The following is a 14741-nucleotide window of genomic DNA, read 5'->3' on the forward strand; positions in this document are numbered from 1 at the left end:
ATATCATCAATTTAAATGACTTCTACAAAAATAATGTCAAAGATTAGGAATCTATCTTGATCTTGAAACCAAGGAATCAATAAAGTTGGCTGCCTTTTGATCTCCATCCTTGATCACATTGGATCCAAGGCAGAAATGGTTACCTTGGTTAATGGCTTCTTAAAATAGGTAAGTTTGTTTTTTGCTTTGTTTTTGTTTTTTTTTTTTTTAAGGCAAGGAAGATTTTATTTAAGACTACTGCAAGAGAGAAGAGAGATTAAACTCAATTCTATAGAAACAAAAGGTTGGAGAATTTTCAGTGCTGAGTGAAATCGCAAAAAAGTATTAAAGGACAGGAGGGGAATATAATCCAGGCTTTTCCAAGAATCTCTTTACGGTGTTCTGGAAAGAATCATAAATTCTGACTTCATGCACAGCATTAAACAAAGACAAAGATTTTTTAAGTGGTTAATAAAGTTCAGTGGAATCAACAGTCCTACCTATATATCGCAGGTTTCTAAGAAAGCCACCTCTCAAGATTAACTGTATAATTGGATGAGTTATCAATACATTCTTTAAGAGAAACTGGGTTGAGTCCATATCGTTCACCTTCACTGCCTGATGATAAGCTCTGTGGCTTGGATCTGATAGTGTGGATCTGGCATTAGGAACAACACCTGCGTGGCTCAGTGGGTTAAGTGTCTGACTCCTGATATTGTTTCAGGTCATGACCTTGTAGTCATGTGATCGAGCCTTGCATCTGGCTCACGCTGAGCATGGAGACTGCTTAGGATTCTCTCTTACCCTCTGCCCCTTCCCTGATTGTTCATTCGTTCCCTCTCTCTCTCTCTCAAAATAAATAAATAAAATTAAAAAAAAAAAAAAAAAAGAAACAACTTCCAGAGGAAAAAATGATCCACTTAAAAAAAAAAAAAAAAAAGAAGAAGGGATCATTGATGATATTATGTTTTTCTAGAAACACTTGTTGAAATCCTTGGTGCCTAGCTGAAAGCTAAGCCCCAGTCACCTAAACAAATTTATTTAAGCAAGAGCTATATTAAAAGCATCTACAAAGCTTGTCAGTAATAACTCCATAATGTCAGGATGAAGACTCTTTAAAATTAAAACTCTAGAAAAAAGAAAAAAAATTGAGGACCATAATTTTATTCTACTGATAAATAAAATGTTTGCCATTTCTAAAATTTCGTATTTCAACTTAGTGACTAAAATATAGTAAGAGTTTTATTAAACTAGGAACTAGTGATTGATCTAGAATACTCCAAAGAATACATACACAGAGATAGTATGCCAATAATTCTACCCGTTCTTACCAATTTTCACAAGATATCTAAATTTCTAAAGCTGGAATTTGGCAATATTCCTTCCTTAGCAAGAATTAAATCAATTTAATAGCATAGGGCAAATGTTTTAAATGGAGCTTGGCAGACTAAGCTATTCCATCAAATCAATGTCAGTTGTTTTTTGTTTATTTGTTTGTTTGTTTTCCCTTCTTCTTCGTCTTCTACACTGTGCCCAAAAGAAGATTTATGGTTTGGTCAAAGTCCTGAACGGCAGAATAGAGAAGGAAAGACCGCCTCTCAAATAAAGAAGTACAGATCCATTATTAACAAAAATCAAGACGTTTCCAGGAGAAAACATCCTAAGTAAAATGAATAAACAAAACAAAACAAAACAAAACACCCATTTGGTCATATTTAAGGGCTACCTTGTGAGTTCACTTAATAATATTCAATATTACTTTAGTGACATGTAATATACTTTTATATAGATCACAAGTGCTATCTAATACAAGAGGGTTCAATAACTGAAATGATTAAAAAATATAATGAGAAAAAATTCCTACCAAAGGAATAAAGTTTATGAGCTAATGTGGGCAGGATCACATTCAATGCAAGGCCTCTGGGAAAATCCTTCCTTAAGTATGCAAGGTATTCATTTGCTTCTATATTACTATTTTTCAGTAAAATACATGTCCCAACAAAACACATCCCAATAAGGGGAGTATTAGCAATATGAGAACCAACATAAAATAAATATTCATCCGAAGTTACCCCCCGACACACATGCATCTGCAGATGGATATTATAATCTCTGCTTTGCTTGATTCCATCATGATACCACACTCAGTAACTGTCCATCTTTATAATATAACATCAAAGAGATGTAAAGACATTGGAAGGCATCTTCAGGAATATCTGTTCCCTCTGCCCATCTTCCCCTGCCCCCTCACCCTCACTCTACACTTTTAGCAGGAGAATGTAGTTTTGGAGAGAACATACTTGGCATTTGACATATCACATAACATTTACACAAGAGTTAACCATTTTTAGAACAAACTGTATTACATATTTTTTCCTGGAAATTCAACCAACATAATCATTCATTTTAATACCCTTTGTTGTCCTGCAGATATTATAGTTTCCTCCCTTCCCTCCTTCCTTCCTTCCTTCCTTCTTTCCTTCCTTCCTTCCTTCCTTCCTTCCTTCCTTCCTTCCTTCCTTCCAGTTTGGACATTGCTCATTGACTCAAACTTTCTGCTTTGCATTTAGTGAGTGCAATGCCCCCTCCTAGGTAAGGAAGGAGAAATAGCTCTAAATAGCAGCTGTCAATGGAAGAATCATCACACAACCAGGCACTCGGTGTTACGACATTGGCAAGTGTCACTGTAAAGTGTCAATAGGAAGATTGTTCCCAATCCTTTTCCCTAACCTGTTCCTTGTCAAAGAGGATGCTTGAACAGAACCTTATTCTCTCTCCGTCACTATTATCAGTAGGGTAAAAGGGTTCACTTAATCATGGAAAGTAAAATCAGACTAGAACTAAATAAGAGCTATATGACTTTTCCCACGTTGGCATAAAACTAAAAAAAGCAGAATTGGTCATGAAGTCATAATTAAGCATTAGCATGTAAGCAGAAACATGATCTTATATTGTCACAGAAACACAGTATCAGATACAAGCAGCAAAAAAAATGTTCCAGTCAAGCCCTGGTAGCCAGGAAATTCTTTTCAAAGGTGTTTCCTTTTTGGGCTTTCCCAATTTGTACTCAGTAAAGAAGTTAGGGACCTAATGTGAGGGTTTAAATATTCACTTTCAACAAATAAGTAAGTAAATAAATATCTCCTTTTTTTTGTATGTATATCATGTGATTGAAAACAGAATGCACACTTTCAACCCATCGTAAGTAGTTTGACAAACTGTGTCACAAAACTCATTCTATCATAACCTCTATAATGTACTTAAAGTATGCAACAGTACAAAAAAAAATAAAACCAAATCAAGATCTCTATATAGACCATATTGATAAGTGGCACGTGAGGGAGCACTGGTATTTTTTAAGGGGCCTTTACAGTAAACATTCCATTCCTTGTATGCCTTTTCATTAAAAAAAAAAAATGCATACGCTCTCCCATTCACAAATGCACTCAACCCCACATAGACGTATAAAAAAAAAGAACTTACACAATTTCGTCGTTCTGGAACTCGAGCTCTCCGCAAGTGTCCTCAAAGTCCTCCCCACCACCTCTGGCAGTCCCTTCGATGGTTTTATAGGGAACGATAACATTTCCTCGAGCTCCAGATGTTCTCAATACCTTCACCTCCATAATGCCAATGCTCTCGCTCACGTGAGTCACAGGTTCCTCAAAAGTAAAGATGCCAGCGTGGTCATCATCAAAGATAGTCACAGTGGCAGTGGAGGGAGAGCCGAGGCAAGCGAGTGTAGAAACGTGATTGGCTTCCAGGATGCCATCTTCTGAGGCTTCGGAAGATACTTTAACGTTGCTCAGATGCACAAGGAAATTTTCATCCTCCTCAAAGATATCGTCATCAATGATGCCAACTCTGATTTCCTTCTGGGTCTCACCAGGCTTAAAGACCACAGTTCCTTCGGTAAATTCGTAATCAGACCCAGCATTGGCTGTGCCATCTTCCGTTCTGAAGTCAACAAACACAGTGTTGGTCAAATCACCACCTCTGCGGAGAATGGTCAGGGCTACAGTACCACAGTTCTCCAGACACTGGTATGTCCCTTGTTCAAAGAAGATCTTACTAACAGGGTCGTTTTCAGCCACTTCAGTGTTGACCTCGTGCATGCTGACTGCCTTCCTTGCCTGGTCAGCTGCATGCCTCTTTAAAATGTTGCCAGCTCCAGTCATCAGGCGAGTAGCTTGGATGCGGTAAAATGCTCGACTTTTTTGCTGCTGACTTAGGACTTGGTAGTTAGCTAATTCTATTAATTGCTCTATTTCTTTCTCCGGATGTTTCTGCTTGAGCTCCTTCAGAATCCTAGCCATTTCTCGCCTGGCCTCTTCATCATCTTGGTCCCTCTCGTCAACCTCCAGAACCAGGGCACCATCTAAGAAATTGTCAACGTGGGAATTGACCACTTTCCCATCCATTTCAATTTCAGTCTTGGAAGATGGCCTGTCTCCTTCATGTTCAATAATCATTCCCCTCTGCTTGCCAGCCCGATACCTCTTGTAGACATACTTGTAAAACAGAAGCCTCCTATCTGCTACCCAAGCGAACACAACACAGATGGGAAAGAAGAAGAAAGTAAGCAAACCTTCCCACACCTCCACGACCCCAGGAGAGATGACAGACAAAATAATGTAAAGCCAAGTATAGGCAAAGATGCTCCAGGCTGCTGTCACAAAGAACACACGCAAATGCTTAATCTTCCTCGTCTCTCCATCTGGGACCACGTAAACACAAAGCGCGATAATGATGAACATATTGAATGCAGCACTTCCCACGATGGTGCTGGGACCTAGGTCTCCCGCAGTGAAGTTATGGCCACACACTTCAATTACCGAAAGGAGAATCTCTGGAGCAGAAGATCCCAGGGCCATCAAGGTCAGGTTCGAAACGGTCTCATTCCAGATCCTCACAGTGGTCTTGGTGGTCTCTCCATTGGGTTTCTTTATGGTTATTTCTTTTTCTTGAGACGTGATGACCTCTATAGAGGACATGAACCGGTCGGCAATGATAGAGACTCCGAGAAACATGTAGACCATGGCCACAAAATACACGGTAGCTCTAGCAATTTTGTCTCCAAAGGAAGGGTCTTGGGGCTCCCAAATGGGTAAAATCACCCCCTTCTTACAGTAATATGAGCCGGTACACTCGCCAGTTTCATTGCCTTCTCCTTCCATTTCTGTGTCAGCACTTATAAGGTCCACATGGGAAAATAAGAGAGCCACGAAGGCTAACAGATGAAATCCCACCGAAAATGTAGGTGAGAGTCTTAATCGCAGCATGTTGTACAATGGTAGACTTCCAACTGTCCCAACCTACCAGTAGAAATAAGATGGAGGGAGGGTAGGGAAAAAAAAAATCACACCATCAGAGCCAGATCCAAAGCATGACTAATTACTTACTTTTATTACTTTTACCAATGATTTGTTTATTTTTGGCTACCGTAACATCTATGGTGAATCATTATTCTAAGTATCCACCATTGATTAAGCAATCCTTTGTAAAACTCACAACTCAATCTCTCTGCTTTTCTACATGAAGCCTCCATTCCTGGAGCAATGTATACAATTGACTTCCTGGAAGTGAAAAGTTGAATTATAGGTTTGCCTTGTTGACTACATAGTTAGGCATACTAGCAGCCAATAAGGGGCGGGGGCGGGGGAAGACTTCTGAAGCATTGAAGAATTTTCTCCTTGTTGTGAATGCAGGTTTTCTTTTAAATTTTGGTTACTATAGTCACCTTCCAGAAACGGTTTCATTGCCAAAATCACCTTATTAAGACTGCTGTTCTAATGTTCAGACTCCAAAAACTTTACCAACACAAGGCCTCTCAATGATCTTAAATTCTGGAGCACACCTTACACTGCATTTTATGAAATCATGTCCTATGGCTCCAAGCTTACTTGGAAACACAGGGATATCTTCAAGGTTTCCCACAAAGTCAATGGTATTTGTACTTGAGAGGAAAAATATTCTGCTGTAATGCAGTATTTCTGCACATTAAGTATAGTTTTTAAAAACATATTTTGAGGAGAGTACATTTCCTCCTAATTTTCAGCAAGCCCAGTTCCCCGGATACGTTAGCAGTTGGGCATCTGGTTCTTGAAGCACAGCTCTTCAAATCTGGGTACAGATCTCGCTTTAGAATCTGCAGGCTGTCCACAGCAGGAAAGGGAGATAACCAGGCCCGGGTCTAGTCGTGTGTTAAGGCTCTTGTCTGACAGGCTGTGAAATCAGCTTTCCTAGCCATAAAATGTTCCTTCTCGGTGTTGATGTCATCCTTTTCCATGGTCATTCGAAAACATATATTGGTTCTGCACAGGGTTCAAGTGACCAAAAAATCCAGGAGCAATAATTCCATCTAAATTAGCTCATATGGCAGAACAACAGTGACCACAAAGTATATACATGATGAAGGGCTGTAAGTAATTAGAGATCTAGCAGCAGACTCACTGAGCCACATAAAGCTTGATAAACAAAGCAAAGTTGTGGACTGGAAAACCATGGCACTAACCTCACCCACCAGCTCAGGCAAAACTCCACTTGGACCATACATCACCTCTGCCTCTAAGGCTTGGTTAGGTGCTGACATAGAGGAAGGTCTGGTCCAAGTCAGGGTAACTCTGGTCTGAAAGGCCAGTTATGACATCAGATACAGTGTTGGTAAGAAGGGGTCCTGAGTCAGAACATCACCTTGTGGCCTGATAAAAACTTAAAAGTGGAGCTAGACTGGAGCTTTTCAGAGCCTGGGGCAGTCTAAGAGCCTCCCACACATTCATTTATATTCTCTGGCCTATGTTTGCTACTGATGGCATATAGTGGAAATTCACCGTGGCCCAGGAGAAACCCCCCGGCCCGGCACATTCTGGCAGACCCTCAGAGAGCCCACCGTTGCCAAAAAGCCCCTTTTAGCTCATCGTTATTGGGAGATAAGCTTTGACATTTTCCCCACACTAAAGACACAGCAGAGGGTCATGGTAGCAGAATTACATTCTACATAAAAGGCTGAAAAAAGAGAAAAAGCATATTTTTAAAATATGCAAGATTCATGGTCCGTGATTCTACTTGTTCGGTCATTATAGGGCTTGGGTAGGTTGTGGGATCGCCACTTAAAACAGGGAGACATTGAAGCAACCTGCAAGAGTAGTGGGAGATCTAGTTTAAATTCCCTTACGCAGCCATTTATTCCACAAATATTTATGAGTGCCACCTAGTACATGTTTTAGAATGACCTGCGGGGCTCTCTGCTAGGTCCTAAGAATTCATCAATGAATTAAAAGCAAAAAAAAAATACAAAGTCTCTGTCCTTGAAGACCTTATGTTCTATCAGGGAGGAAACAAATAAATAAATGTCAGATGCTAAAAAGTGCTGGAGAGGTGGGGGCAGAAAGCAATATAAGTAGGACAGGGAGTCCATGTGTATGAGAGTGTGTGTGAGTGTATACGTGAGTGTGTGTACATAGCATACATGATTTTATATTGGATGGTTAAGAAAGGCATCCCTGATGAGATAACATTGGAGCTAAGTCCTGAAGGAAGTAAGGGACCCAGCCCTGTGGATATCTACAGGAGGAGAATTCCAAGTAAGTGCCAAGACCCTGTTGGGACTTTTCTTTGTGTAATCTAGGAGCCATAGAGGAACCAGTGTGACAAGAGGGCATGAGCAAGGGGAACAGGGCTCAGAAGCTGGGGACATAGTGGGAATGGATCAGGAAAGGAATGGAGTCCACCTTAAAGCACTGGCTTTGATCGTGAAAGAGATGGAAATCATGGGGAGGTTCTGATCAGAAGCGTGAGATCAGCTGATTTTCCTATTACAAAGATCTTTCTGCTGGTTCCCTGAAGAATACAGTTATAGGGACAGGCAAGAAACAAGGAGACCAGGTTTTGTCTTTTATTTAAAAATCTGGGGGCACTTGAGTGGCTCAATTGGTTAAGCTCCTGACCCTTGGTTTTGGCTCAGGTCATGATCTCACAGTTCATGAGTTCCAGCCCCACATCTGGATCTGCATTGATAGATAGATAGATAGATAGATAGATAGATAGATAAAACTTAAAAAAAACACCGTGAATTATAAATGATCCCAATGCCTGGCAGGTATAAAAAAGGATACAATCAAGATTTCTAGTTTAAAACCTTTGGAAAATTTACAACTTAAAACGTCTTGGGAACCTGTGGAGATCAGAAAGGTTAAGTATTTGCTCACAGAGTGTAGTATGGAATGGAGAGAGGAAACCCAGAACGGAGATTCCAACCTGTGCCTGTCCCCAGGACTGATATAATTCACCACTTGCTTCAAATCCCTGCCAAATCTCATCATTCCATTTTCACATTTCAGCCAAAATGAGCTTTCTAAAGTACAGCTCTGACTCTCTCACTCCCCTTAAAACTCTTCTTTGGTTGCCTATTGCCCTGAAAACAAAACCCAATCCCCTCAACAAGCTGCTCAGACCTTTTAGGATCTAGCCTCTGAGTTCTAGAATATGGAAATTCTTTCCATCCCCTGACCATGACCATGCGTTCTTACCTCCAGCTCTTCGAAGACTGTGTGTTCTGTGCCCCCAACTATTTTCTTTCTTAGAAGTAAATGTCAAAACAGCACAACAGCAAATCATGGCCAATTGCCTGAGAGATTAACAGGAGGTTCTATTTACAAACACTACAACAGACTCTATGCTAAATTCTTTATATGTATTCTTATATCTAATACTTACAATAACAAGCATTGCTATTTTACACAACTCCTAGTGTTGCCATTTACATTACAGTCCATGAGAATAGCACCGCCTGGAGTTATGTAATGCTCAGTGCCCTTACAATCACCCTATGCAGCAGATATTATTAGCCACTTTGGAGACGGGCTTCACTGAGGCACAGACAGGTTAAGTACTTGGTGGAAGTCATAAAGATAGTAAACTCCCAAACGAAGATTCAAACCCTGGTCTGTCTCTGAGACTGGTATCATTAACTGTTCCATAACAGCATCCCTGATAGTGTGTGAAGTAATCTTAGAGAGCTATTGGATTTGGACTTGGACTGGCCCATTGGAAAACCTCTTGGCTTCCATGAAGGGTTAGGAGGGCCTCAGTAGCAAAGCCCCATGGAAGGTTTCCAACAGCCTCCCTTTTGATCTTGTGGATTAGAGACTCAAACAGACAAACACTGAGAGCTGTGGTGTAATGTACAGGCTGGCATGTTCCTAGACACAATTGCCCTAAACTTGCTTGTTTTTTACCAATTACCTGGCCACCTCTTCCTGAACACACTCTCAGGGCAATCCCTTAGGTCAGCCAGAAAAAAAAAAAAAAAAGTCCTGCCCAACCCACATCTCACAGCATATTCTTAGCCAAAAGGGTACAGATGTCTAAGGGCGGATGCATCAGTAAAAATTCCTATCAGAGAAAAAGGAAGGGGGTTTCTGAGGTTAACTTCAAAACATCACAATTATATTCAAAAGGTGGTAGTATTGTAATCTGTGAAATCAGTGGACACAAAACCCTGATACAGATTTTTGGCAATGGAGCGACTGGAAAGAACTCTCTGGACCTCAGTTTCTTTCTTTACTAAATTAATTACCAAATCCAAATGCTTTGGAGGATGTGGGGCAGATGTTATCTAAATAAGAGTTCCTTCTTCATTCTTTTGTTTCAGGGTATTTCCTCTGTCATCAGATTCAAGCAGAACTACCTGACCCTTCCCCCTGTCTCCTTAAATACCTATTTCCATAAAAATTAAGCAGGGAATAGAGGCTGTTGATATGTCATTCTGTTGCCCAGCTTTCTTATATTCTGCCCTGGTCTACTGAACTCTGTAACAAGGGGGAGGCTATTTTTCACAGTGGTTTCAAATCAACTCTTATATCAAAGGCTGACTCTTGCTTAGGAATATCCATTACATCATCTAAATGAGCCTTCGGCACAAAGTCAAGAATACCCAGATCATCTTCTGCTCACTATTTATTTTAAAGGAAAACTAACAATGCCACATCTACAGATGTGAATGGCAGTGATGAAGGTTAGTGAAAAGGCCCACACACCAGTGTTGAAGGTGGCGAGGTCATAGGAATGGAACATGCACCTGTAAGACAGATTTTTACCAAGACAGATTTCCTTGGTAAAGAGTGGGGAAGAGCCCCCCACTGCAGAGGCCTGAGGAATAATCAGTGAAAGGGGTTCCCTGTGGGGGTCTGTAGCCAGGTTTGACTACCAGAGAGGACCCGACTCAGAGAGAAGAAACACCTTTGGCACCCCTACCAGTCCAGTGCACAGGGCAGCCTAATCTCATTCTATTGACTGGCAGCTTGGGTTATTCAAAGGAACTCCTTGACTCCCTCATCAGGACCTAGAATTCCTTTCTATGTAATTCGTGCTGACTGAATGCATCAAAGCTAAGCAATTAATCTGTTTCTAAGGCAACATTAAAGCAACCATATGTTTTTATCCACTATTGAGACAAGCACTTGCAAACACTTTTAGACAAAGGGATGATGCCAGAGGATGATGTTCCTTATCTAACTAGCCATCTAGGGTGCAAATTACTGTTCTGGCACCCAACCTCAGGCTAACAGACCGTGACCACATGTTAGGAAGGATCTCTGTTTCCACAACGACTCTCTGCTATTATCTTTTTTTTTTTTTTTCTCAAAGAGAATTTCCTCTTTGTTGTTTAATACTTCGGGACAGGTCCTCCAGAGTACAGGCAGTGAGAGGTCATAAAAAGGGCTCCCGCCCTCTGGCTGAACGTACTAGACTACAGTCAGGATCCTGTCCCGTGTCAGAAAACACCCAGCTCATTCATCAAAGGAAGCAACTGGGGTAGTGGTCAGGCAGTGTGGCCAAAAAAATACAGATGAATTTAGGATTTAAAATAATGAAGAAGTTATTGGAAAGTCATGAGATGTACTCCCTACTTTGTTTTCCTATGTAGCACTTATTACTCTTTACGTGCTAATATAATTTATTTAAGGGTTCTTTTTGTTGCCCATCTCTCTCTGATAGATGTAAACTTTGTTACAGGTGAAGATGTTTGTCTCTTTTGTTCATCAACGGAGCCCCAGTTCCTGGAGCAGAATCTGGCACGTGAAAGATACACAGCACCTGCTTATTGAGTGAATACAGTAATTCTCAGAAAGTCATGTGCTGATTTCACCAAATCTCTGAAGGTGAATCAGAACCTGAGAGCTGGGACTAGGCATCTGATTTTAAAACTGTGCCCTGTGTGAAGTAGGTGCCCCTAAACTGAGTAGAGGCCGGTATCACACTGAAAAGCCAATGTCAGCATTAGGTGGAGGAGCGGAAAGGGGATTCAGGTTCACGGACAGAGAACCTCACCCTGGAAAAACTGACCTCCAGCATAAAAAGAGGAGCTGGGGCTTTGACAGTTTCCCCAGGTCCTGGAGGTGGGTCCTCCTGCATGAGCTCTGGCTTGCTGATTTCTTTCGGAATGCCAAGTTCATCTTGATATTTTGAATATCCCCAACAAAGCATATCTTCTCCTTGCAGTAAAATAAACAGACATCTGGTCAAACACCAACCAAAAATGACCTCCATCAGGGAGGTCCCATAAAAGGGAAAGCACATCAGCACATCAAGAGTATACATTTAAATATATTAACTCTGCATACTGGCGTGGAAATAGGAATAAGAGAAAGAAAGCTGGACAACAGAGTCTTTTCAATAAAAAAGGGAAGCTGCTCGGCTAATCTTGGGCCAGGACTGTCCTCAGATTCATTCTGCCAGTGCCAAGGGCAGAGGAAGGCCCCCCGTGAGGGTATTTATGACAATAATGACTGCAACCATTGACTGAGCACTTGCTTTGTTCCAGAGGCTTTACTGACTGCTTTGGATTCACTGTCCCCGAGGTTTCTGACATCGCAAGGAGATACTATCATCCTAATTTTACCAGTGAGAAAAATAAATGGTTCATAAAAGTAAGCCGGTTGAAGTCATACAAACCTAAGTACAACTAGGAGTTTAATCCAGGCACTTTGCATTAATTACACCATCATGCTTTCCAAAATGGCAGCATCTTTTTTTTCCACTTCCTGTGTGAACGATTCTGTTATTTGGTAAAAAAGAGCCCCCTGCTTAGGTTTTTTGTGCAAAATACCTTTCCATGCCACCCTCCTTTCCCCCTAAATAAATGTCTATCATTTATACTATCTTATCAAGAGCTTTCATGGCCCTCTCTCCTGACTCATGCCTCCTCATCCCCTGAGTAAGCATTTTATAAGCACTCCTATTCATCACATAGTGAGGGAAAGATGATCCATTTGGGGGATCATCAGCTAAAATCTGAGGTCTGAAATCACTCCAAAATCATGCAATAATCTCAAGGATTTTCCCTTTGGTCCAGAGAAAAGAAAATAGAGAAGGAAATCCTAGCAGGGAGCATGCAAAACTAAAATAAAAGATGGGTGGGGTAGGGAAAACGATACCAAATTTTAGCACGACATGTTAATACTTTGCTCTAGGAACAATAAGTCAATATTTTTTCAAGAATTTCAATGCAGCTCACAAATTTGCTATCCTGGGGTCATGACTTTTTTTTTTTTTAATTTTTAAACAAGTAAGTAATCCAACAAAACAGGAAAACACATTCATTCATGGTTTTGTCTGCCAAGCTTCTCTTAGCCACTCACATACGCCAGATACTGTATTAAAAAGGATGAATTAGAGGGGTGCCTGAGTAGCTCAGTCAGTTGAGCGTCAGACTCTTGATTTCAGCTCAGGTCATGATCCCAGGGTCATAGGATCAAGCCCTGCATGGGGCTCCATGTTGAGCGTGGAGCCTGCTTAGGATTCTCTCTCTCTCTTATCTCTCTCTCTCTCTACTCCTCCCCAGCTCATACACTCTCTCTATAAAATAAAATAAAATAAAATAAAATAAAATAAAATAAAATAAGATGAATAAGATAATATCCCCCAAGAAACTCATATTCTGGTGGGATATTATAAAAGCCAAAGTGTAGGTCCCCCTTCTGGAACAGAACTCTTTTGTTACTAGAGAATCACAGAAAAGGAGAGACTTTCCAGGCATTCAGACCATGAGATCATGGATACACCTCGACACACTCAAAGTGGATCACCTCATTACCAAGTTAATGCACTTGAGCTCTTGGGTTAATACAACCAGGGTTCTAGAAACCTCAGACTTCCCACCCTACATCTCTACAACCCAGGGTTTTTAAGCATAGTGAACTCCTCGAGGCAGGGCCTCGGAACACCTCATCTGTGCTCTGTGACTCTTTCAGGGGCCTCGTTATGGACAATAATAACTATTTCAGGTAATAATTTGTTCGCCATCCACCCTGAAGAGAAAGAGAAGCCCTTCTTTGAGGTCTGACCTTACATACTGGGAACCAAAAATGAGGTCATATGCATGCGTTTATATCTAGGTCACCAAAAAAGATTTCCTACCTAAAAATATTTTCCACACGAGCTTGTTGACATTTCATCTTAAGAAATTTGGGTTTTCTGAGTGAAGTACAGCCCTCGGTATATTTCTGGCTCTAGACAGTGGACCAGTCATTTACTCATCAAGCACTTATTGAATGGTGTCTATGTGCAAAGCACCAAACCAAACACTACAGGGATTACAAAGATGATTGCACCTGCACCTGATGAACTCACCATCTTCAAGCAACTCAAATAGTTAGTTACTCGAATTACCACGAATACTAGGAAGGATATGGAAGATTCCATAAAAGGAGAGGATCGAGGGGCACCTGGATGGCTCAGTCGGTTAAGCATCCGGCTTCGGCTCAGGCAGGTCATGATCTCACAGGTCATGGGTTCAAGCCCCGTGTCGGGCTCTGTCCTGACAGCTCAGAGCCTGGAGCCTGCTTCAGATTCTGTGCCTCCCTCTCTCTCTCTGCCCCTCCCTTGCTCTTGCTCTGTCTCTCTCTGTCTCTCAAAAACTAATAAATGTAAAAAAAAATTTTTTTTAATTTTTTTTTAACGTTTATTTATTTTTTGAGACAGAGAGAGACAGAGCATGAACAGGGGAGGGTCAGAGAGAGAGAGGGAGACACAGAATCTGAAACAGGCTCCAGGCTCTGAGCTGTCAGCACAGAGCCCGACGCGGGGCTTGAACTCATGGACCGTGAGATCATGACCTGAGCCGAAGTCGGACGTTTAACTGACTGAGCCACCCAGGCGCCCCCCCAAAAAAATTTTTTTAAAGGACAGGATTGGAAGGATGACAAAAGCATCCGATGTACAGTATCTCTGAAGAGGAAACCCAAATTCGAACTTTAATAAGCACCCCAGGTGATTTGATATGGGCAGTCTTGGCAACACCCCTCAGCGGCATTGGATTAAAGGGAAGAACTGGGTAGAGAGTAGAACTGGCATGGGGTATCTTCAGCAAACACAGACTGCAGAGCAGAGCACTTAGACAAAGTACTGGACAGAGACTAGTACTGAAAAACGAGAATTAGTGTTTCTTGCAATAGCAGCAAGGTGTTGATGTGAAATCATACATCAGAAGGGCTGTTCTTCCCATAGATTGGCACTCCAGATGGCATCAAAATATGAAGCCCCTTGGTGAGTTGGAGGGTGGGGGGTCGGGAGGTAGGAGAGAAGACAGTGGAGGAGAATGGACGCTAACAGGAGATCACGGGGCTCCCAAAAGAGATTAAAGCATTGGGAGTCATTTATGCCTACTTCAAAATTTTGCCAAGGGTTAGTTCTGCCCTGTTGAAATAGAAACAGCTAAGGACTGCTGGGACATTACATCAACACATGACAAAAACCCAGGA

The 14741-nt window shown here is 41.4% G+C and overlaps 1 protein-coding gene across 11 annotated transcripts in view; it reads right to left on the minus strand.

The window, feature by feature from the left end:
* SLC8A1 (solute carrier family 8 member A1) overlaps positions 1-14741 on the minus strand; it is a 380167-nt gene that overhangs the window by 300751 nt on the left and 64675 nt on the right. For all 11 annotated transcript variants that reach the window (XM_060653270.3, XM_060653263.3, XM_060653299.3 and 8 more), the window contains one exon: positions 3463-5294. In XM_060653270.3, coding sequence (XP_060509253.1) covers positions 3463-5261 — 1799 coding nt within the window. In that variant the 5' untranslated portion in view covers positions 5262-5294. The remainder of the gene's footprint in view (positions 1-3462; positions 5295-14741) is intronic.

The sequence above is a fragment of the Panthera onca genome, chromosome A3, assembly GCF_046562875.1.
Source record: "Panthera onca isolate mPanOnc1 chromosome A3, mPanOnc1 haplotype 2, whole genome shotgun sequence".
Classification (NCBI taxonomy): Eukaryota; Metazoa; Chordata; class Mammalia; order Carnivora; family Felidae; genus Panthera; species Panthera onca.